General features: G+C 33.9%; 1 protein-coding gene across 4 annotated transcripts in view; it reads left to right on the forward strand.

The window, feature by feature from the left end:
- NAV3 (neuron navigator 3) overlaps positions 1 to 25,421 on the forward strand; it is a 385,886-nt gene that overhangs the window by 339,854 nt on the left and 20,611 nt on the right. For 3 of the 4 annotated variants that reach the window (XM_028829742.2, XM_077953206.1, XM_077953207.1), the window contains 9 exons: positions 857 to 968; positions 7,362 to 7,483; positions 9,221 to 9,393; positions 11,587 to 11,740; positions 12,917 to 13,091; positions 17,660 to 17,757; positions 20,269 to 20,364; positions 20,625 to 20,793; positions 22,361 to 22,596. In XM_028829742.2, coding sequence (XP_028685575.2) covers positions 857 to 968; positions 7,362 to 7,483; positions 9,221 to 9,393; positions 11,587 to 11,740; positions 12,917 to 13,091; positions 17,660 to 17,757; positions 20,269 to 20,364; positions 20,625 to 20,793; positions 22,361 to 22,596 — 1,335 coding nt within the window. Of the gene's footprint in view, positions 1 to 856; positions 969 to 7,361; positions 7,484 to 8,520; positions 8,542 to 9,220; positions 9,394 to 11,586; positions 11,741 to 12,916; positions 13,092 to 17,659; positions 17,758 to 20,268; positions 20,365 to 20,624; positions 20,794 to 22,360; positions 22,597 to 25,421 lie in introns of all 4 variants that reach the window. The other variant, XM_028829741.2, reaches the window with a different exon arrangement.

Below are 25,421 nucleotides of genomic sequence, written 5' to 3' on the forward strand. Positions count from 1 at the left end.
TATTTTATCTTCCAAAAATGAGTTATTTCTGTGAAAATAATTCACTTAAATAACTATGAAAGTTCAAATGTGTGCAAGTATTTTATTGGGACATATCTTATAATTACTTTAAATTCAAAAAGAAAATATATGCTTTATTAAAATTTGATCTGTAAGCTGCTTTGTTTGTAATTTAACTATTATTTAAAAATTGTGTAATACATATATTTCTATTTACTTTATTCCTGTGTTGCTTTGGCTTGGTGAGACTAGGTCTCCATCTTAGGAGTTTTATTGAATGAAAAAGTATCAGAATGTAACATGACCTTGATATGGCATCAGAATTTAATAAGATGACATTTAATAGGAATTAGGGGTAAGTTCCAGGTTTTACACTTAAATAGAAAGAATCAATTTTGCAGGCACAAAATACTTCAAACAAAATCTGAAATCATTGGTTTGACAAAACTTCAGGTTTGTAGTTGACAATAAATACAATGCAATGCAACAGTGCAATAGTGATATCTAAATATCTAATGTAATCATAGGTAATATTAGTAAGTATGTGATCTGAAATGAGTGGTGTGATATCCTGTTTTACTTTGTACTGGGGAGTTCCGGGTCCCACCCTTTGAAAAGAATAAAGACTATTCATCTCTCTTTTATAAGACAATAACTAAGAAAAACAAACAAACACCTCCTTTACTTTAGCTAAGAAAGAAGTTATTAGGTACAACTTGACAAGTTCAGCTAAGCATCCAAATCTTCCAGGAGGTTGTTACTACATAAAATCAAACCTTTTAAATTCAACTATGAGCAAGGAGATTTTACTTTTCTTTCTAGGTATTAAAGCTTCCAAACTCTGTTTGTTTCACAGGAGTCTGAACTTATAGAACTAAGAGAAACCATTGAAATGCTGAAGGCTCAGAATTCTGCTGCCCAGGCGGCTATTCAGGGAGCGCTGAATGGTCCAGACCATCCTCCCAAAGGTATATTTAGAAATCGTTTCATTTCCACCCAATATAATAGGCATCTATTTTATTTACTAATTAGAGTAAAACTGCATTTACTCAGTGTCATTGCCTTTTATAATGAATAAGTTGGTATTAATGTGGTCAGAATTCTAGAATTTTAGGTTAGTGACTTTCATTATCAAATAATTTTTAAATTAGTCTTACGAAATTTGGTTCTATAGTTGTATACACATCTCTCCACTTGATTCAATGGAGATGGAGATGGAGTGGTTGGTTAATACATGCATATCTGACTTCAGGCAAAACAAACCCATTAATGAGTATGATAATCTAGATCTGTATATAAAAATGAAATAGTCAATATGATGATATAGCAAGCAATGGGCATTGGGAACAACTTTTCCTGGATGGAGCCTACAAAAAGGTACATTTCCTGTAGATAATTTTAAAACAATAAAAACAACAGGCGAAAGGTAGGTATATTTTATATTATTCCTATGCTTAAGCAATTCTAAACAATAAAAATACTTCTGCCACTGCCCCTACCCCTGAGTTCACCACTGAAGAAATGCTCATCATTAATATCGTGTCATTTTTTCCCTTTACATTGGTTCTATTTACTCATTTCCTGACACTTTTCAATGGCATTCAACATGCTCAACTCTTTCCCAGCTTCAAAAATCCTGACCTAAAACATGAATGCCTTATTATCTCTCTTTTCATTTCCAGAAGAATTCTGAGAAAAATTTTACGAACTCTTTCAATGTCTTCAGCCACCAACCATCTTTAGACCACTGGAGTGTAGCTCCTTTTCCCTCCACTCCACCAAAATAATGCTCTCCAGGATCGGTAGATACTTATATGACACTAAATTCAGTAAAACATTTAAAATTCTGATTGTATTAGACAGACATGGAAACAGTATTTGATGCTGATATTCATTCCTTCCTATGTGAAACATTCAGTTTTTCTAATGTTCATGACATCACACATTTTTGTTTTTTCTTCTGCTCCTTTGAAATGTTTTTTCAATATTTCTTTTATAAATTCACTCTTTTGTATCCATTTGTTAATTGTTGATATCCTAAGCTGTCTTCCATTATGATTCTGTACATTATGATTCTATGCATCCTATTTAAAAATATATAGAAAATCATCTCATACTCTAGCTGTAATTTTTATTAATGTGTTAATAGCTAATAACTGTCAAATCTAGGTTTGCAGGCCAGGCTCTGTATATAGAGCTACCGAGAACTCCATGTGGATATCTTTGAATGTCTGTTTTGCATCTTAAAACCAATGTCTCCAAACTTTAACTTGTCTTCTGTCTCAGACCTGCTGCTCCTTCAGTGCTTTTTGCCTCAGTGGATAGCACCACCATCCTTCCATTTAGCCAGAGATCTAAGTATTCTTCATAACTCCTCCTCTTCTCGTTGAATAAATTACCAAGATCTATTGCTCCCACTCCTTAAGTATCTCTTGGATCTGTTCACTTTTCTCTGGTTTTACTCTCACCATCCATCACCTCTCTCCTGAACCATGACCACAAACCCCTCAATAGCCTTCCTCTTCTTAATCTTATATGCTTTACACCAATCTTCACAGTGAAGCCAGAACAGTCATTAAGAAACACATCTACAGGTATCCCATTGCCTTTAGAATGGAATACAGACTCCTCAACTTGCCATAATCTCTCTTCACCAGCTTCATTTATTCAACAAATATTTATTCATCACCAACTATGTGCCCGATGAAGCACATATAGACTTTACTTCTTCTTCTGTTGTTGCATTGTATATTCCATATTTCAGCTATCCTGAATTTTTTTCAATTCTTCATAAGTTCTTTATGAATTGCATTCATTCCGTTTAGAATATTCTACCTTGTTTGATCAGCATAAAAACTTTTTGAGACACTGCAGCAGGTAACCCAAATATGCTTTCTTGATTCCTACACTGAATGAAGTCCCCTGTGATATGTTTCTGGAAGTAGCAATACTTCCCTTCTTAAAATTACATTATACTTTGGGGCTTTTAAGATATGTCTTTCCTGATTTACAATAGTAGAGCTTGTTTTTTCACTCTTTTGAAAGACATCAGGATGCCCATGATGATGTCTTGCACATAAAAGGGGTTTATTTGAATTTTTAAAAGAAGAATAAAGTAATTTTTAAATGAATTTCAATTTAAATTTTAGGAAAACAATTACATAAAGTGAGATATGCTTAAATTGAAGGACAAAGTAGTTCTATAGGGGCTACTTCTCTCAAGAATTTAGCCACTTTCCATGTGGGGGAGTGATTTATGTGATGCATGGAAAATTACTGCATATTTAAAGCTTATCTTAGAGCTATAATAAAACAGCTTATGTTCTAAATCTTCATGTCGTAAATAGGTCCAGAAGGGATTTAAAAAGGCTTAATCCTTACTTTAACACAGCACAAGTCACTGAAGTGAAATTTGCTGAAAGGATTCCTTTTATCTTAAGCAACAGGTAGCTGAATATGACTACTGAAATTGAAAAATTGGAATGCCTTTGCTCAGAAATGTGGGAGGGGTGATGCTTAAGGTGAAAAATACCAGTTAATATTTACATCGACCAATAAATATTAAAAAATAATTTGCTAGGTTTTAAAAGTAACAAAAACCACTGGTTATAAAGGATTGAATGTATACAAGATAGTTAGATTGTATTTCTGTAATATTAAAACTCAGTATTAAATGTAATGAACATAGAGTGATTCTTATCACATTGACCATTGACATTACATGGAAAAAATAGTCAGTTAAACTAATTATGTGTCTTTCCATGGGTTATTAAGGTAATTGTATGGCATATAAATTTATATTTGGAAATCACATTGAAATTTACTTTTAGAGACCCTTAAAATGTGAATGTAATGTATATTTTTACATATGATTTTAGAAGATATATTTGGAATGAGGCAACAGTCTTATAGACAGGCCAGACTATCACAAAATCACACACCAATTTGTGAATGTGTTTTCTATTTTCTCTAAATTAATGCATCACATTCATTAATGAAGTCTGATAAATAATTACAGTCTATAATAAAATTTTGTTTTGTTTAGAAACATATGTAAACACCTGCTATTAAGTACTAGGCATTATCAGATCTTAAAATACAAAGATTTTAAAAATTACCTTTGTTCATGGAGCTCATAATCCACTGCAAATATAGTATTTGTGATAAGAAATTTGAAAGTTGAAGGTACTAGAAAATTTTACCTTTTTTTTCAAAATGTGTTATTGCTTTCTAAGTCACTACTTCTGTGTATAGAATTGTTTTTCCTTAAGATACGCCAAATACAGTGGGATAACACATGTATTAAAGTTCTGTCAGCACTAAATATTTTTTAGAAATAATGATAGGCAAACGTAGTTATAGTGAATGAAAAATCAGAATCGATTTATTTAACACTATGTATTGATTGATACCACATGCCATATGCTATATAAGGTTCGGAATATATAATGGTAAACAAAATAGATATGGTCTTTGTCCCCATAGAACTTTTAGTCTAGTGGGAGAGCAGAAGGTAAATGAATGTATGTGATCATTGGTGAAGCTGAACATGTATACCAAAACAGTTATAAGTTCTAAGATGGAAAATAACAGGTACCATAGGGAAGGAGGGTACCAAGGAACCTACTGGAGGTTACATAGTCACGGAAGATTACTCTAAGGTAGTAATATTCAAGTGACTATCCAAGGAATAATTGTCAATCACATTATAAGTCGTGAGGGAGGAGCATTTCAAAAGAGCTTTGAGGCAGAAAATAAATTAGTTCCCTTATGGAACTAATGTAAGGAAAATACTAAGCAAATGTGTAAGAAGAAGAACACGATTGATGAGTTAAGGACTGACAAGATTACTGAGGAATTGTAGGCCATATTTAGAAGATGGATTTTTATCTATTCTTATTACAGTGAGAAGTTATTGAAAGGTCTTAAGTGGGGGAGTGATGATGAAGTTTTCCTTTTAAAAAGATTTTTCTAGCTATTGTTTATAGAATGGTTTGAAGATGAGTAAGTTCAGTAGCAATGCTTGCTGTAAAGGTTATGTTGATAGCTTGAACTGGGGCAGTGGTGACGCAGAGGATGGGAGGTAGAAAATGACAAGTGAACAAACACGTACCTGAAAATTTCACTTTAAAAATAGGCTTCTCCGTTCATTCGGATTGCTGATATTCATTTGGTTAGCTATTCTTTACTGAACTTTATGATGCCCCATGTACTGAATTAAATACTTAGAAGTATTAAAAAAGAAATTGTTAGGGAACGGTAAAATGCATTTGCTTCATTTCACAATATTATTAATATTATGGCTTTGCTAATCTTTACTGGTGAATGCAGTCGTAAAAAGGTAACTGATACCTCCAAGGACTACTTTTGACCTATGATTATAATAATTTACCTATCTTTTAAAAATTTTAGTATTAAAGAAGTCAGACACAGTTTATTAATTTGGGATATAATAAAAATTCTGAAGTACTGTAATACTTTGTGCTTTTCTATTTGTGAAGGTTAATTATTAAGAACGAGCTAGCAAATGGGAAATCTTTTTCAAAAAGCTAATGGCTGATCTCAGCAAAAATTTAAAACCCCAAGAAATACCTACACATATTCTTCTACTGTCTGTTTATATGAGTTCCATAATAGTTGATTAAAGGATACCAGATTCCTTTATTGTTGAATTGAAACCTCCTACATGAATACCTTGATTTAGGTTTAGGAGTTGGTAATGTTTTAGCATGCAAAACCAGTTAATGTTCTCATCACTACTTTTTAAAATAATTTTAAGGGACGAATTCTAGGGATTCTAAACAAAAAAACTCTATGTGTTTTCTTCCTATAAAATTTTTCAGCATGATTGCCTTAGTAGAAAAATTAAGGGACTAATTGATATATATGTATATGATGATGAGGATATACATATACACACACATACATATATATGTAAATACATATATTACATGTCTATTAATACATACATATTTGTTATATGTTTTGAAAGCAACCAATTATAGTTTTGTTGCCATGGATCATTTTTACTATTCAGTAAATCAGTCAATTGAAAAGACTTGATTTTATGGTACTAGTTTTATGAAAACTTTGTCAGCTTTAGAATAAATTTTGACATCTTACAACTTCTACCGAGATTTTTTGCTTGCCTAATCTGCCTTGATGACAATAAGTATATTAATGGAAATTGACTAAAAGCAAGTGTGACCTTAAGCACAATTTTGTAAATTTTCTTAGTGTCTCAGTAATACCTATACTAGTGCATTTTAGGTAGGAAAAAATTCAGTTTGTTTTATTTTTAATAACTATAAATCTATAAGCTGCTTGTATAAAAGAAATAGATACCTTTAAACATGATTAAATATCAAATGCTATTCTCTTCAAAATATCTTAACTAAAGAAGCACTGCTTGCTTTTAGAAGTTAAGCAAGGCCATACCACATGCTGCATACATGGCAGTTAACACAAAGGATATTAGAATCAGCCTACGGCTGAGCCTGGCTCCACTATTTTTCAGCTATGTGACCATGTGAAAATTACATTTAGTAATTAAACTCATTTCAGTGGTTTGCTTTAATAATAAAATTAGATACTCCGGGGCATATCAAGCATATTATAAAACCTAGTTTTATTATTATTTGTTATTGATATTACTTTTACTATTCTATAATAAGTCATGGGCAGGGAGTAGGGGTACATTGGAAGAATTGCACTGTTTTAAATATGTCCTCTGTTTAATTCACAAACTCAGTCTACCTAGGCTTTCTTTGGAGGATCTGCCTTTCATTGGCTGTTTGACTTTGGCCAAGTTACTTAACTTCTTTTCACTTCAGTTTCCTCATCTGTGAGATTATGTGCTTACATGACTTCAAGGTTTGTTGTGGCTCTAATATGGTATGATTCTATGAAATGGAAAGTTAATACATTTTGCTCTAGTAACTGTATTTGAAGCACAAATATTAAAAAGGCACAATTAATTCTCATTCTATTATGAGTTTCCATTTACTCCTTGAAAGTAATCATTCAGAACAAATCATTTTGGAAGAGCTGTTTGATCCAGGCATTCAGTAAAAATCACTAGCATAGCATTTAATTTTAGACAAAACTCAGAACTCATTAAACTGCCAGGGCTGCAGACTTATATGAGATTCCCATTAAATCTTAATGTAGATAACTCAGTTAATTAAAACAAATATGGTTGTACTAAACTTCTAAAACCAAAACTGCATTGAAATTATCTGTACAAATCCTTGTTGACCTTTATTAGAGAACTTCCTCTCAAAAGACCTAAAAGACTTATTTGTTCAGATCGAGACTCTTCATGAGCCAATGTGATTCTCTCTCTCTCTCTCTATTGCTAGATCTTCGCATCAGAAGACAGCATTCCTCTGAAAGTGTTTCTAGTATCAACAGTGCCACAAGCCATTCCAGTATTGGCAGTGGTAATGATGCTGATTCTAAGAAGAAGAAAAAGAAGAACTGGGTAAGCCACCGTCCTTCATCTAATTCAGAAGCTTATTAATGCATCATGTGTTAGGCCTTTTTCTTTGAGGCTTCAGTGATCTGCAGCAGTTTACAAAGTGCCCCATTCAAGCTACTGACACCTCAGATGCTGCACTCACCACCGAAACTGGTGTGGCATGTACTGAAAAGCATACATTTCAATGTTGGGACTAAACTTGGGTTTGAATCACCACTAGATCTAGACCTTTTGAGGGGCCTGAATTTTCTTATCTATAAAAGGATAGTTAATAGCAACTATATTTATTTGTGAATACCATTTATTCACAGATGTTATCTTGTTTTTCTATAGTATAACTATAGAAAGTCAATAGTATAGCTATAGAGTTATACTAAAGAAAAATAAGATAACATCTGTGAATAAATGGCTTAAAATAGGGGTTTATTGTGGGGGTAGAGATGAAGGAAAAGTGAAAAAATGATGATGATGATGATGATGATGATATGATGATGATGATGTTGATAGTGGTGTTGGAGGAAAAGGAGGAGAATGGGAGTCAATAAAGGGAAAGAAGAAACCATGAAACTCTCCTTCTGCCTTTGGAATCAACAGGGCTTACCGTGTGAATAGTTTCACCCTAAAAGAAGTCAACCACATTAGTGTCTTCTTGATGTTTTTAACCAAGAGAATATAGCAGAAATATAGAAATGCACTTTAACAGAACTGTACCTTAAGTTTGCTAGAGACATAATTTATTATATTGATCAATAGCTAAATAGCCGAAGGGAAGATACTGTTACTGCAAAAAACTTAAAAACAATGGAGTTAATGATTTCTTTTAATACCAAAAAAAAAAAACAAAGGTAGATTTTGAGTAAATACAACTCTTTATGAAATCCAGACATAATTATCAGAGGATTTTACTGGAGTGCTTTCTACAAATAATGAAAGAAATATCTTTTTGTCTTAAAAAATGTTTATACAGGTAATATTTTAAAATACTGATCAGCCTTCATTCCCTTGATTTGTAATTCCACACTCTTTCATGTTTCTGCAAGGTGAACTCTAGAGGAAGTGAGGTGAATATAAACCGTGGACAATTTGGCATGCATCTATAAAAAAACTCTACCTTGGCATGAATGCTATTCATTTTGGCAGTAGGCTTTTATACCTTTTAAAACAGATTACCTTGTATGTCTTTTCTTTGTGTCTTTTCATTTTAATCTCAAATTTTAAAGAGATGTAAAACCACTTTCTGAATAGAACTGTAGGGGATACCAATTCTGGTTTTGAGTAGTCTGGGATTGGAAAATTTGAATAGAAAATCACAATTAATGAAGTGTTAGGTGAATTTGGTTTCATTTTGCTTTTTAAGTTTGTACTGTCAGCAGGACATGACTTGATTGTAGCGCTAAAGTGGCCATTTAAAACAAATTGCCTTGAAGAGAGAAGCATTGGGAATGGAGATCCCTTCAAGGTACTTAGTTTTAAATGAGTGCTCTGACAGCCATGCCCTTGACCTTGCACTATTTAAAAGCCTTCCATGTTTGCGCTGCGCTGGATTAATACAAGAATAAAATGAACACACAAAACACGGTATCATTTTTTTTTAGAGATACTGTGCTGCAATTGTTAATACTCTGCTTGTACATACTGACCCCAGGCAGTGGCTAGGATGGCATCTGCAAACTAACGCCCCAAAGCAAAAGCTCTCCAAGTGCAAATAGACAAGAAGGGTAATTTCTGTCCTTCTTTCAGCTGAGAAGTTCTTTCAAACAAGCCTTTGGGAAGAAAAAGTCCACCAAGCCTCCTTCATCACATTCCGACATTGAAGAGCTTACTGATTCATCCCTTCCAGCATCCCCCAAGTTGCCCCATAACGCTGGTGACTGTAGCTCAGCATCCATGAAGCCCTCACAATCTGCTTCCGCGTAAGTTGCTCCTTCTGCAAAATGCAGAAATATTTTTAAAAAACAATTTTAGATGAAGGCCATATTTATGTTCTAACCATATCTGTACCAATTATTTTCTGATTTTCCTGAGAATGATGGACAGCATTAGTTTCTCTTTTCATATGTCTCCTTCATTGGTTTCTTTCATTTTCATTTTTCTTTTTCATTTTCGTATGTTACAATTTAAGTGTTTCTTGATCTCATTCTCCAGTTTTCTGAATCATGATTCTCACTTCTTTTCATGGGCATTTGTCCATGTATCTGTCTAACTGTATGTACATACAGGTCACCCCTTGTCTGGCCACCAAAGAAACGACAAAATGGCCCTGTGATCTACAAGCATAGATCTCGGTAAAGTGGAGTGTGATGCATGAAAACTGCAAAGACCCAGGTTCTAACCTAAGTAGTGTTTGCTTTTGCTTTTTCTAAAATCACTCACATGCATTTCAACAATAAATACCTTCTCTTTCTGTTTTTTCAACTAAAATTTGGTTTCCTAAAATCAACCTGCAATCCAGTTTTCTTTGATTCTACTAGTTAATCTAACCTAGCATTTTTATGATAGCCCACTTTTTGGTAGTACAGTAGCCCCCCCCTTATCCACCAGGGATACTTTCCAAGACCCCCAGTGGATGCCTGAAACCATAGATAGTACCGAGCCCTATGTATACTATGTTTTTTTTTTCTATAAATGCATGCCTACATATGATAAAATTTAATTTAAAAATTAGGCACAATAAGTGATTAACAGCAATAATATAACAATTACAACAATATTTTGTGATAATAGTTATATTAATGTGGTCTCTATCTTCCTCAAAATAGTGTAATTTTTTTTTGAAACAAAGTCTCACTCTGTCACCCAAGCTGGAATGCAATGTCAAGATCTCGGCTCACTGTAACCTCTGCCTCCCGGGTTCAAGCGATTCTCCTGTCTCAACCTCCTGAGTAGCTGGGATTACAGGTGTGCACCACCACACCTGGCTAATTTTTTGTATTTTTAGTAGAGACAGGGTTTCACCATGTTGGCCAGGCTGGTCTCGAACCCCTGACCTCAAGTGATTCATCTGCCTCGGCCTCCCAAAGTGCTGGGATTACAGGTGCGAGCCACCGCACCCAGCCCAAACTACTGTAATATTTTTGGACCATATTTGACTATAGGTAACTTAAACCACAGAAACTAAAATTGTGGATAAACTCTAATTGTGGGGGACTACTGTACAAGAACGAACACATTTCAAATATAGAAAAGTGTTCTGGTGAGATAATCTGTGTTGTTTACTATTTAAATCTAATATCCTTGTATGCCCATGACAACAACTAGCATAGAACTCATATAGAACAGGGCCACTGTGCTTTGCCTACATAATTGTATCATTTATGCAGAAAGGAAGAACATATCACTGTCATTTTGTGGCCAGTAAACTAGTTCTCAGATTTTAAATGGAAAATATGTTAGTTAATATAAAACAATTTTTTTGGCAAATTTCCTGCAAAGCTGTCCACAAAACAATAAAACAACACAACAAGGATACAATGTGTTTCCTTCAAACAACCCTCAGCTAGCCTGCTAGTAGGGGTTGAAACCTGTGATTTAGCTGTGATCTCCTAAATCAGCTGAGCCTAATAGGAAGGTTATATACTCACCTATTATTTAAATGTCCAAAAATAATCTCTCTAATTTATTTTCTACAATATTTATATTGGATTTTTATGCTAACTTAAAGACAGTGTTGTTTCAAAACTTTTCGGACAATTTTACAAAAGAAATCAACATTTTAAGAATGTAATAACTGCTTTTATAAAAGTATAGTCACATGTTGCAGAGGTTTAAGTCCCTTGAAAATGTTGAAATGAAATGTAGTAATCTATGACTTTTCTGCCTATAAATATCACCAATAAAAGCATTTTTAGGATCACTTTATACCTGGTAAGACTTTAAAACTTTAAAAAATAGAAAAAAAACGATTAAAAGAAAAAGCTATTTGTGTTTTGAACCTGTGAATGCATAACTGTTTGTAAAACTCTTTCTCCTTTTCTCTAGGTTTTGCCAGCAGCACACCATATCTGTACCTGCTGGATAATATTGCAGTTCAGCCTTTAAAAGAGGCAGTGCTTTACTTAATCATCTGGCTTCCCCAGACCACTGATTTTGTTTGTTTCCTTCTTCAGGATCTGTGAATGCACAGAAGCTGAGGCAGAGATAATTCTGCAGCTGAAGAGCGAGCTCAGAGAAAAGGAATTAAAATTAACAGATATTCGGCTGGAGGCCCTCAGCTCTGCTCATCATCTTGATCAGATCCGGGAAGCCATGAACCGGATGCAGGTTGGTACTGAAGCACTTTCAAGGAATAAAATGGAGAAACAAACAAATAAAAAAAAATGCTGCTTATTCTGTTCTTTTGGTTAACACAGAACAAATTCCGCTTGGAAACCCACCTTAGAAATGTACTCTGTTTATTAAATCTTTGCAACTCATTTCTTAGTACTGAATTGAGAATTTTGTCAAATCCAAGTTTGGAAGTGGGAGTGAAAACTGGCAAGTTGTAGTCAAGAACCATTCAGGATACTGTACTAGTGATTGGATTCAGGTTGAGAGCTAAGTTTTTAGAGAAGCTACTGCAATTCTTGCTTCTTCACTTTTCCATCGTTTACTTTTATTTTGACTTTTTTGCCTGTTCTTTTGAAATCTGATTTTCACATACTTTCTCGCCAGTTTTCTATTGAAATACAAAAGTAATGAGGAAACTGTAGAAATTCAACACAAGCTCTCTGAATATGGAAGTCAAAGTGATTTGGAATGCCATCTGTAAAAGTAAAGCTTTTGTATTTTTTTAAAAAAACATCTAAAGGCTAAATTCAGAACCAGTCTGTGCTCAGACTCAGTTTTCATTGTATTATTGTATACCAGTAATCACTTGGTACCACAGGTGACTAAAATAAAAGCTCATTGCTGAGCAGATTCATCTGCCACTGTATATGTTCATCTAAAGGCTTTTGTTGTTTTTTATGAGCTTAGTGTCCCGATTGGAAGGAAAAAAAAAATGTTTTCAGATGTTAGATATGATTCTGGAGTGATTTTAAATCACCTTATTTACATTATTTTTGTTTTGCTCTGTTTTTCAACTGTCCACGGATTTATAATAATATTACAAATGGCATGATATGCTTATAAATTTTAACATCACCTTTAAAATGAGAAGTGTTACGAACGATTCCATCATATTTTTCTTAATTCAAATGAGACCAAGTCCTGGAAAAATTCTCAAACACATGCTTTAGTCAAAAAAATAATGATAAAAATGTCAAATGGTTGGATTGACAGAGAAAAGGGGTAAATTTCCTTCTTGGGAAGGAAATCCTATTTCATATATTTGTTTATTTAATATATTACCACATGTTTTGTTTAACAAACAAGTTAATTAACTATGATAAAAGACTCAGGGCTATTTTCTCAATCAAACCAACTCAATTTTTTTCATGTTTTCCATCTTCATGACAGAATGAAATTGAAATACTGAAGGCTGAAAATGACCGGTTGAAGGCAGAAACTGGTAACACAGCTAAGCCTACTCGGCCACCATCAGAATCCTCAAGCAGCACCTCCTCTTCATCTTCCAGGCAGTCATTAGGACTTTCTCTAAATAATTTGAACATCACGGAGGCTGTTACCTCAGGTAATTTAGTGCACACGCTTGCTGAATCACAGCATGCCCATAAGTTAACGGGTGGGAAGCCTGGAATTTGGAGAACTTTACATACTCTTAAATTAAAATGTTATACTCTAATTCTCAGAAATAGTCCTATTTTGATCTTATAAATCTAGTCCACTTAGTTATAATTTTAAAAGCACATTCTCTATCCAAAAGTCAATCTTAGAGATATGGTCTTCATAATATTTTTAAGAAATCACTTTTCCTTAGGAAGTACTTTCTCCATGATTTCGATGATGAAGAAATAATACTCACAGTGATGATAATTAGTACTTATGGATATAATAATAATAACCCCATACAATTTTATTGTTTTAAGTGTGCAAAACCCATTTATAAGTGTAGCAGTCTTTATTTTCTAAATTTGACTCGATGACCCTGCATGATACTGCCCTGACAGAACATAATGCTACTCTGTCACCCAGTCTGCAGCTCTATTAAATTTCCAACAAACAAAAAGAACACAGTATTAGTGATGGAACAAGGGTACAGTTTTGATTCGATTGCAAATAGAAGCATATGACTAATGTCATCTTAATATCTGATGAACCATTCAAGCATAAAGTGTAGCTGTTTCTGTGGAACAGTTCATTGAGGAGAATCACTTCAAGGATAGAGAATTTAGTCTAGGGAGTATTTACATGAGGATCTGTGGTAATTGTAAAGCATGGCCACCAGATGACGCTTGGAAACCAATAATATGTATGTTCCTAGCCAACATTAGATTCCATTATAGAATGGAGACAGTACACTGCTTGCCTTAAATCATATTAAAATACAGAAGGAGGAGAAGGGAAATGACATGGCATGCTGATATTGATTACATTTCCGATGAATCACACCTCTTCTAAAAAGGCAGAATGTTAAAAATTCTGCTATTATGGCTGCTCTTCGTAATATAAAATAATGACCTTCATCTTATATGTAAAAGACAAGTGGGCACTCCCTGTACTTTAAGAAAACAAATTTTATAAACTTCTGGTGGGGATCAGAGGAAGAAAATAAATTCTGAGAATAAGCATCAAGTATGTCAGAAGTCAAGTATAAAGCAAGAAATTTCAGAATTAAATGAACTTATAGATCATTAGGTAAAATAAGACTATGGAAGTGGATAGTAATTTGAGTGTGTAAATTGTACATAAAGTATTATTATCCACACTCAATAAAATATCCTACAAAAGAAAGAACCCAAATGTTTAAATGTATAGAATCTGACAGTTCTGAACAACATCCTCTATGTTGGCTTGTTGCTGATGGACCTGACAGAGAAGTGAAGTAAGATCTACATCTCATAGTAACCAATGCATTTCTGGATTCCTAGGCTTGGCTCCTAGCGAAAGACAAGGGCCAGTACCTTAGAGGTCAGACTAATGGTAGGATTTCACTGCCTTTTATATAATTCTGTTTTATTTTATGAAAATATGGTAAGATTTGAAGGAGGCAAGTTTAATACTGAAGGTGGTTTAGAAAAAAGACATATATAAAAAAACTTAATGTCTAGGAGAAATAGAACTCATAAAGATAAATATAAAATCAAAGAGTTTACATTTACAATTTCTATGTTTATTGGGCTTAACACATTGATGGCCATGATTAAGAATTTAAGGCAATTTTTTGGGAGAAGCCAAGTTTTACTTTTTTTAATACCTTTTTTTTTTACCCATTCCCTAAGTTATTTTTAATATATCTTATTTCCTTAATTATTTTTCAGTAGTGATACTTATGTCTGAACTAAAAAAAAAATTAAATCACACAACTAGAATATTGTTTTCATTACTTTCACTCTTGTGTAGTGGGTTCAACACTTGGGAATCAAAACTGCCTTTATGCTGGGGCTTTTTAACAGAGAGACTTTCTAGGTTTCATGATTAATCTTAAGCAAAAGAAAGTAGGCAGGTGAGAGGATAATTGGCAAATATCTAGTTCCTGAAATATTAATTGCATGTTCCATGCATCCAGTAAAGACAGACGTTTGAGAAGTCTTCAGTTTTGGGCCAGAATTTTACTTAATTATAGCCAGAATGACAGACCTCCTTAATTCTTTCTTCAAAATATAGACAGAGGACCATGACTTATTTTCTAGTAAAAAAAAGCAAAACAAAAACAAACAAACAAAACTACAGAAGCCTCTCACATTAAATTTGCAGTTTTTCCTGGAGTTGTTTCATCAGGTGACCATCCTGTCAATATATTCTGAACTGGGGAGATTCAGAGTCATGATGTGACCTGCCCACAGTCAATAGAAGGAGTTAGAATAAACAGAAATAATGGTTAGAAAAGCAAAACTTAGTAAACGCTGAGGATGAAGTGCTTTAAAAGCATTATCTTTTATGTTCTCAGTAACTCTACCAGGAAGGTGCTGTTTAAGCCCTGTTCTACAGCTGAGGAAACCAAGACTTAGGAAAGTGACTATAACAATTTGTTCAAGATCATGAAACTAGTAAGCAGCAGAACTAATAATCAAACCCTGGCTTGGATGAATTCAGGACCTGGACTTTTCACTATTATGTTAATTTTGCTTTAAATAGCCACATAATAAAAGCAAAGAATAGTTATTCACTCATCTTTGGTAAATATTTATCCTACTATTGTGTGGAGAAATTTCATATTGTAAGTGTAGTTTTTAGAAGCAAATATGACATGAAATGAATAACATATTACAAAGCAAATTTAAGCAGCTTATGTGGATCAACAATCAGGCCAACCTCCTTTGCCATGGACTACTTAGCCATGTGTGATTTGGTCCTTACTTATTTCCATCCACATCATTTCATATCACTCCTCACCCTCCCCTTGTCTCTACAGTCCTGCTACCCCAAACATCTTTCTGTTCCTTTAACATACCCAGCTCACACATCTCAGGGTTTTGCACTTGTTTTTGTTGACTGAATCTTTTTCCCTGGTTCTTCACTTGTCTAGCATTCCTCAGCCTTCTGGTCTTACCTCCAAATACCACTTCTTCAAGGAAGCCTTCCAGGATGACCTATCTATGTAGAACAGGCTCCCTTCAATTAGTTTCTATTTCATTGTCCAGTTTATATTAGCAGAGTGCATAACCTATTCTGAAATACATACTCCAGAAAAAACAATGAATTCTCTTTCTTTCTCATCTTGGTATTCATTCCCAATACACAGCAAAATTTCTGATACCATTTATGCTTAATAAATATTAGTCAAATATTTTTGAGCATTTATAAGTAATTAAGACAAGTACTAAAGTAATTTGATCATGAACTACCAGAAGTCTAGATGTGAACAGCCAATGGTAAACCACTCTAAACTTCTAAAAAAGGAGCAAGGTAATTAAAATGACACTTAAGGAAGAGTTTTATTTTTGAGTGGAGTAGGTGAAAAGGTGAAAGACTATTAAGATGTGAACTTGGGAAAATAATTAAGCTCCAGTGCTGGAGATTATCTTTGATGATTTAAAAATTTATTGCAAAGCTCTAAAATTCTGAACGTTCTCAAGCTCTGAAAGTTGCTTTTAATTGTTATGATCTTAGAGTATTTTTTATTGCTTACTTTCAAAATTACATATGCTTAATTATTAAGATAATAGAAACGATTCTATTTTTGGAAGCCATCTTATTACAGTGTTGATTTCTATGATGCTATAGTCATAACATTTTTTTTCTATAAATGTATTGTCAGAGCAGTTGAGTCCTCTTTTCACCAGGAACATGTGCTCTTTAGCGTATAAGGGAGTTTCATTTATCCACAGAACAGTGTCTTAATATTAAGCATGATTCTATGATAGTATTGTTATTAAAGGAAAACAGATATTTGTGATGGTTTACCTTAATAATTCTCCAAATTGGAAATTAATCTGGTATAATGTATTTTGAAAGTTAATCTTTAATTACCATTTAAAGGCTGATATTTTAAAGGTTAGCTAGCTTTATCATGGTTCTGTAACTCTTAGCTGATTAATCGAAATACTATTTTGGTTTTGAAACTATTAGCATAAAGGATTCAGGAGAGCAATCATAATGCCAGTATAATGCCATGGTTGAAAGTCAATAACAGTACCTAATAATTATAAAGATAAGGTGAGTAGTTATATAGCTGGCTATGTCAAATGCTTGAAAATAATTTCAGTTGACAGTCAATTTCAGCACCTTTGCATTTATAAATTACATGGATATTGAGCTTGGATATTTTAGATTGGATAGAAAAATCAGATGGCTTGTCAGTTTGTCATGGTTATAATGGTGACTAAATATTTCTCAGGTATTACTCAGACCTGTGTGTAATAGAAAAAAGAAACCTCTTATTTCCTCATCTAAATGCAGTGAGTGGCCCAACACTTGAGTGAAGAACTTTGCAAGCAGAAATAAATTCTTAGATTGAAACTTTAGCCCAACCACAGTAATTCATCTTCTTGAAAGCTGAGGTTTTTCAAACCAGTTAGGCTAGAATGGGGAGCAAATCCCATTGAAAGATAAAAAACTATGAGGGAGAAAAGAATGACAGTAAACAAATCTGAGCTAATGTTACTCTTTTGTGTATGTCTTTCTTTTAAAATTTGATAGATATTTTGCTAGATGATGCTGGTGATGCAACTGGACATAAAGATGGCCGCAGTGTGAAAATTATAGTCTCCATAAGCAAGGGCTATGGTCGAGCAAAGGTACTTCTTTAATCTTAAACTCTTTAATACTAATAAGGAGAATTGCTCTGAGTCAAATGTATTTTATATGTCAATATTTGATCTGGTAAATATCCTACAACAATTGTGGATTGGCATTAGCTTAATATATCATGTAAACATGAAAGGGACAATAAAGAGATGACATCATCATAGAGGTAGAAATGTGTGGTAGTTGTACCTCACATTCATTCACTGAAAACAAAGTTAACAGCCCTTCATTTCTAAAACTTTAAAAAAAAATAGTTATTTCTTTGACAAACATCTTGTCTGACGTATTCTGTTGGTTTCACTTATTGGTTATAGGTAATGTTTATTATGTATGGTAACATGTCTCTAGAGCTGTCAATATGGTATTTATACAAAGGGAAGACTGTAAGCTAAGTTAATATTCTAGAAATTAGAAAGACATATATTCTACTGAACTCAGTAGGACAAATTCCATTGATGTTACTTGTCTATTTAAGCAAGGTCCAACATTTGCATTAAAATGTTGCCTTCAATTTGGCAATGTCATTCTGACTCTAACCGTTTCTTAAAACAACAACACAAACAAATTTTAAGTTAAAATTTTAGTTGAGTGGCCAAAAATACAAATTTCTAAGTATCCAATTTTTTTTACATCAAGCAAATAAAAATTCTTTAGAATTTCAAAATGGAGTACTTAAGTTTGAAAAATAAGATAGCACTTGTGAATTCTTACCTTGAGTCAATGTTCCAAGGATTCCAATGCCGTCAGCTTTCTGCTTCAGCTACAGATGTATACATACTTTTCCCAAGTGGGTCTTTCTGTGAGAGACAGTAATACTCTTAGTGAAACATAAACGAACTTCAATTTAAAAGCAGCTTTTTATAAGGTATTGCATAAGCAGTAATTTTAACTGGGTTATAAACACACTGAAAAGTAAGATTTCCTGTTCACAGTAATTCTAACAGACAGTGCCTTTGAGCATTTTTTTTCTAAAAAAGCTTCCATGAAAGTAGTTGTCTTATTCTACCTAGACTTCCATAATAAAATAACAGAGTAGGTGGCCTAAACAACAGAAATTTATTTTCTCACAGTTTTGGAGGCTAGCAAGTCCAAGATCAAGGGGCTAGCTGATTTGGTTCCTGGTGAGGGCTCTCTTTTTGCACCGCAGGTGGTGGAATTCCTCTCACCTCAGTGTCTGTAGGTAGGAAGAGAGAAAGGCTACAAATCCCAAATTGTTTACTTTACCCAGTAATCCCATCATGAAAGTCCCACCATTATGATCTCATTTAATCCCAATTACCTCCCAAAGACCTCATCTCCTAATACCATCACTTTGGAAGTCAGGGCTTCGATGTATGGATTTTGAGGAGACACAAATATCATTTCATAACAATAGTAACAAAAATCACAATTGTCAGCTGTGGATGTCTCAACTTATTCTGCAAAAGGTATTAGATTCTAACTCAGATTATACCTGAATAATGGTGATAACCATTTACCCTTATGGTGCTAAATATTACAGATTAAGAAATTGAGGGTCTGAGCCAGTTAAGTGATTTACCTAAGGTCACATTTCTTAATTAGGTGGTAGGTATTATGTGTTATAGAATCCATATCTTCTAACCCATGACTCAGTGATTATTCTACCACCCCTTAATGATAACATACTTGGTGACCTAGAACCAGGATTATATGTCAAATATCTAATTGTATCTACTGGAATCATAATCACTATTTCATTAACCATTTCTGGTCATCATAATAGAGGCTCTAGACAGACTAAAAATTCAGAATTATTTACCTTTCTAATATATGTAGAAACTTCTCAAAATCCCATCCTATAAAAAAGATAGATTTGGAACCATTATTTTTATTATAAAATAATTACTTACTTGATAAAACGAATCCTGTAGGTTTCTCTGGCAAGGTCTTTTAAACAGAGAACTTCTAACAAAATCAAAATGGAACCTGTTTTGTAGGTATACTTATATTATCATAGGTAACACATTTTAAAGTGAGAATTGGATTCTATATTAAAATTAATAAAACAACTGAGTTTTGGACTTACCAAAGATAAGATCACAAAATAGTAAGATAAAGTTCTAGAATTCATATAATATGGTTCTGTTCTGTCTCTATCACCATTTCCCTCCTACTAAGCTTCTTCTCTTTACGAAGGTATCCACCTCTTTATAATGCAAGAATATTCTTTCAGATTCCTTCACCTTTGCCTTCTATAGAACAGGTCATGAATCAGTTTTCCTTGACATGCTGCTTTATCTCATCTCTTTCTTTCTTGTTGCTGTTGCTATTGCTGTTACTTTATTTGTTTGGTTGGTTAGTTGGCTGAAATATGTTTTATTTTATATAATCCACCATGTATGTCTATTACTATAGAAGCCATAGGCTTAATAAATAGTTTAGTCTTAACAACAACTACATTAACTAATTTTAGTAGAAAACATAGTAATAAAAAAGATACACGGTTGGATTTTATCTTACTTTATTTTGTTCTTATTTAGGATCAGAAGTCTCAGGCATATTTGATAGGATCCATTGGTGTTAGTGGAAAAACCAAGTGGGATGTCTTAGATGGTGTAATAAGACGTCTCTTTAAGGTATGTTGTGCAAGACACTCTAATATTAATTTTCAAATATGTTTAATTGTTTCCCTTAACTTCGATAGCATAGACACATCTTGTTTTCTTCTTCTCAAATAAGGAAAGCTTTCTCTTTGTGCTATTTGATATTAACAGTTCTTATATTATACATTTCTAATATTCTTGACAACTAGCTCTATATCCCTGTGAGTTATGTATTTGTTGTAGATGAGTTGAACCTCTGTTTTGACTTTATTTTTTTGTGTGTACCATTGTAGGAATATGTATTCCGAATTGATACATCCACTAGCCTTGGTCTGAGCTCTGACTGCATTGCTAGCTACTGTATAGGAGACTTAATTAGATCCCATAACCTAGAAGTGCCTGAATTGCTGCCTTGTGGATACCTTGTTGGAGATAATAACGTCATCACTGTGAACCTCAAAGGTAAAAATGAAAATGAAAAGAAAGGCAGAAATATAATTTTTAGCAACACTTTATTCTCCCCCCTGCCCCTTTTTGGCCAGTTTCCCTTTAAATTTTTCTATTTGAAAATTCTGTAGTATTTTAAAAATCAATATGACTCATTTCATACCAAAACTATTAAATACTACAGTCCTACTAAAAACACTAGAATCTAAGGAAATTAAGTTCTTTGGGTTCTGGGATTTGAAGATTCAAGACTCACAAAAAGGAATGTGATTTAGGAATTTCAAATTTCTGGATTCTCTTCATTATCATCTTTCATTACAGAAGGATTCAAAACATTTAGTGTATATTCCAAAGTAATATATTCATTGATATATCTCTGATTTTAAAATATGTGTACCTAATAAATACCCCCCAGGAATAGGGAATAGAAGTTAAGAATCAAGGATGGAAAGTTCTAAGAATTTTCTTTGCTTTAGATGATGTGATTAATTATAGGCTAATGTAATATCTGAAGCATCTTTGTCTTCATAATTCCTTGTTTATTTATGTTAAAGAATCAGGATACATCTGTATAAACTGTGAATTAATAGAGGAATTTGTCAATATTTGATTTTATGATGAAGGCAATTGGGTTCGTAAAAGGAGATACTGTTACTCCTTTCTTTTTTTTTTTCTTTTTTTTTTTTTTGAGACGGAGTCTCGCTCTGTAGCCCAGGCTAGAGTGCAGTGGCCGGATCTCAGCTCACTGCAAGCTCCGCCTCCTAGGTTCACGCCATTCTCCAGCCTCAGCCTCCCGAGTAGCTGGGACTACAGGTGCCCGCCACCTCGCCCGGCTATTTTTTGTATTTCTTAGTAGAGACGGGGTTTCACCGTGTTAGCCAGGATGGTCTCGATCTCCTGACCTCGTGATCCGCCCATCTTGGCCTCCCAAAGTGCTGGGATTACAGGCTTGAGCCACCGCGCCCGGCCTGTTACTCCTTTCTTAATTCCTTGCCAAACATAACAATTTGTATTCTTCAAAAGCTTAAGTGGTTGCACAACTAGGATGCATAATGAGAGATAGAAGAGAATAAGGAGATGGGGAGAAGAGAAAGTAAAAGAAAGAACACACACACACACACATATATATGGCATATATATATTTTTTTTTCAGTAACATTCAGTTATCAGGTACTACACAAGGCATTGGAATATATATATATATATATGGGTGTGTGTATGTATAATCTTCACATTTATTCTTAACAAAGATAATCATCTTCAATAAAAGATGTGATGATAGCATTTATAATGCTTCCATTTCTCTCTGGAAACGTAAGTGAAAACAAGAAGTAGACAGTGGAGTGAAGTCTGAAGAAAAAGAAACAGCTTGCTTTTGTTTAGATGTTCACTCTCCCATATTACTGATACATTTTCTTCCTTGAAATGGCAACACATATTTGTGGGATAGAAATACCTGGAAATTATTTTGCAAGGACTCTATTCCTGTGACTAACAATGCTGTTGCTGTTTAGCATGATATTTTAAATTCTAGCTTATGTAGAACAATAAGTCATGCTCTTTCTTTTGTTTCTTCTTTCAGGGGTAGAAGAAAATAGTTTGGACAGTTTTGTTTTTGATACACTGATTCCTAAACCAATTACCCAAAGGTACTTTAACTTGTTGATGGAGCATCACAGAATTATACTCTCAGGACCGAGTGGTACCGGAAAGACCTATTTGGCAAACAAACTTGCTGAATATGTAATAACCAAATCTGGGAGGAAGAAAACAGAGGATGCAATTGCCACTTTTAATGTAGACCACAAGTCAAGTAAGGTATGTTACAGAATTCTAAGAGAACAGCTGCAATTTATCCATAAGTGTTTTAAGCAATCAAATTACAAGATTTTGAGAGACTTCCATGTTTTACATGGAAAAGAATATCCATCTTTTTTTTTTTTTTTTTTTTTTTTTACCAGAATTATAACCTGGTGAGTGACCAAACTCTGTTTCATGAATTTGAACAAGACTGCTATTTTCAGTAACATTCAGTTATCAGGTACTCCACAAGGCATTGGGAATATACAGAATAATATGACAAGGCCCCTATTTCATGGTTTCTCTTAGACATCCACCTAGTAAGTGTTACAGTAGAAAGAAGTCTGTGCATGAGCAACAAAGAAGAATAACTTTGCTTGGAGGAATCAGAGTTTTATAAAGGGTAATAGTTTGTTGGGTATTAATAGATAAGTAGGAAATAACATGGGTTTTGCAGCAGCGGAGATTTGGCAATAATTAGAATATTCCAAGCAGAAATTCTGGGAGCAGCAATTTGCTTATGTCACATCTCCCTAAAATCTTTGTTTAGGAACCTTAGGAAACTTAACAACATTCAATTTCACCACCAACTAAGGTCTAATGTGCCATAGTAATCAGCCTGAACACTCAGATATTAGAAAGGTATGAGGGCCTATACAACGTAGCCAGTACTTTCTTATTTTCTGAGTAAAATAAAAAATCCTAAAAAGGAAATAGTTGATGGCTAACATATTTTTAACACTAACCTAGTTTTACCTGTAATTATTTATTAAAGTCTGAATCAATGAAACTTAAAAGTTTATCTTGGGGAACTGCAACTATTATAAGCAATACCTTGAGGGAATCCCAATTATACTAGGTCGCATTACTCTTTCAAGGATAACCTGGTTCAATGATCTAAACTGTCCCAGTTTCTCAGAAACCTTAAGTCTGCAAATTTTCAGAAATAAACGTGACTCCCAAGAGCAGCCCAAACCCATTAGATTGTTGAAATAAGCCAGGCATATAGCTTAATGAACCAAAAGTATTAATTTTCTCACCTGTAAAATGAGGACAATAGTAGGGCTATTCTAAAGACTAAATAAATGTGTGTGTGCTTGTGTGTGTCTGTGTGTGTATGAGACAGAGAGAACAGCACAAGTAGCAAGCATAGGGGTTGCTTGGAATTTTTAATTATAACCCTTGGCTCCAGGTGAAGATTTCTCTCATAAACACACACACACATATGCACAGTGTGCATGTGTGGGCACACACACACACACATCTTTGTTCAAAACTGTCTTATATGTATCCTTCAAGAACAACAATGTACATAAAACACAATGAGATCTCTTAAAGTTAAATAAATGCAATACGTAAATTCTGAATATTTCCTTGGAACTCAAACCTATTCAAATTGTGGTTGAACCACCATCTAAAGAAAGACATAGAACCTGAGGTAGAATATTTGACTCTTCTCTGAGCAAACGTAGGAAGAGCACAATTGTCTGTTTGCTTCAGCTGACATGTTTAATGCTTCCAGTGAATTCTGTCTTCTCATATCTTTATATAAAAGCCTTTTAGCACAGTGTTAAATATTTTCTGTCAAAAAATATGAAAGGTTTGAAAGGCCTGTTAGTCATCCTCAGTGTTTGTTTTTTCCTCAATGTTGGTATGAGAAAACTCTTTACAAGGTACTTCTTTTATGGAACAAAAAAGTGTTTAGAAAATAAGAGGAAAATAGTTTTATTGGAGGAGACCATGACATTTTGATAAAGTTGAGGATCATTTAAAATCAAGTTTTGAATTAAATAGATGAAGCTTCATTAGAATGTAGTTGACATGCCAAAACAAAATAGGTAAATTCCATTAATTTTAAAACATAGCTTTCCCTAAAAAATATCTCTCTCTCTCTCTCTCTCTCTCTCTCTCTCTATCTATCTATCTATCTATCTATCTCAGCTTAGGAAGAAAAGTTTATTGCTTAGAGATGTTCTGTTAAGAACATGTTAGTGTCCTATTAACTTTTTTGATGAAATATTTCCAACACTCTTATTTTTTGCTTTTCCAGAGGACAATCATTTGTGCCATTATTAGGTCAGTTCAGTACTTTGTTGCAAAGTAATGGGCAGGGGAAAACCATTGCCAAGCATTGGCAGAGCTAATGATGCTAGGAAACGGTCATAGGAAGAAACTCTTCTTTTATTTTTTTATTTTTTTATTTTATTAATTTTGTTTTGTTTTGTTTTGTTTTGTTTTGAGACGGAGTCTCGCTCTGTTGCCCAAGCTGGAGTGCAGTGGCACGATCTCAGCTCACTGCAACCTCCCCTTCTTGGGTTCAAGCAATTCTTCTGCCTCAGCCTCCCGAGTAGCTGGGACTACAGGTGCCCACCACCATGCCCAGCTAATTTTTTTATTTTCATTTTTAGTAGAGACAGGGTTTCACCATGTTAGCAGGATGGTCTCAATCCCCTGACCTCGTGACCCACCCGCCTCAGTTTTCCAAACTGCTGGGATTACCGGCATGAGCCGCTGCGCCCAGCCCAGGAAGAAACTCTTGAACAAATCACAGTAGCATTCATTCCCAAGAAAGCACAAAGTATAACTAAAAAAATATATCTTTTTATGTTATTCTTTATGGTTTGAAGATATGAGCAAGCTATCAGTAATGCTGAATACAAACTCATTGCCAGGAAATTTGGACAAGTTTTGCCAAATTGACAGAGAATACCCACTATTTTCTTGGGAGTCGGGGGTGAGGGTAAGTGAGGATAAATATAAAAAAAGAGGGGATGACAAGTTGAGATTGTGTTAGGGATACCAACAGCGTAGATTTACTGAAGTCAAATGCTAATGAGGCCTGA

Source organism: Macaca mulatta, chromosome 11 (genome assembly GCF_049350105.2).
Source record: "Macaca mulatta isolate MMU2019108-1 chromosome 11, T2T-MMU8v2.0, whole genome shotgun sequence".
In the NCBI taxonomy this organism is placed as follows: Eukaryota; Metazoa; Chordata; class Mammalia; order Primates; family Cercopithecidae; genus Macaca; species Macaca mulatta.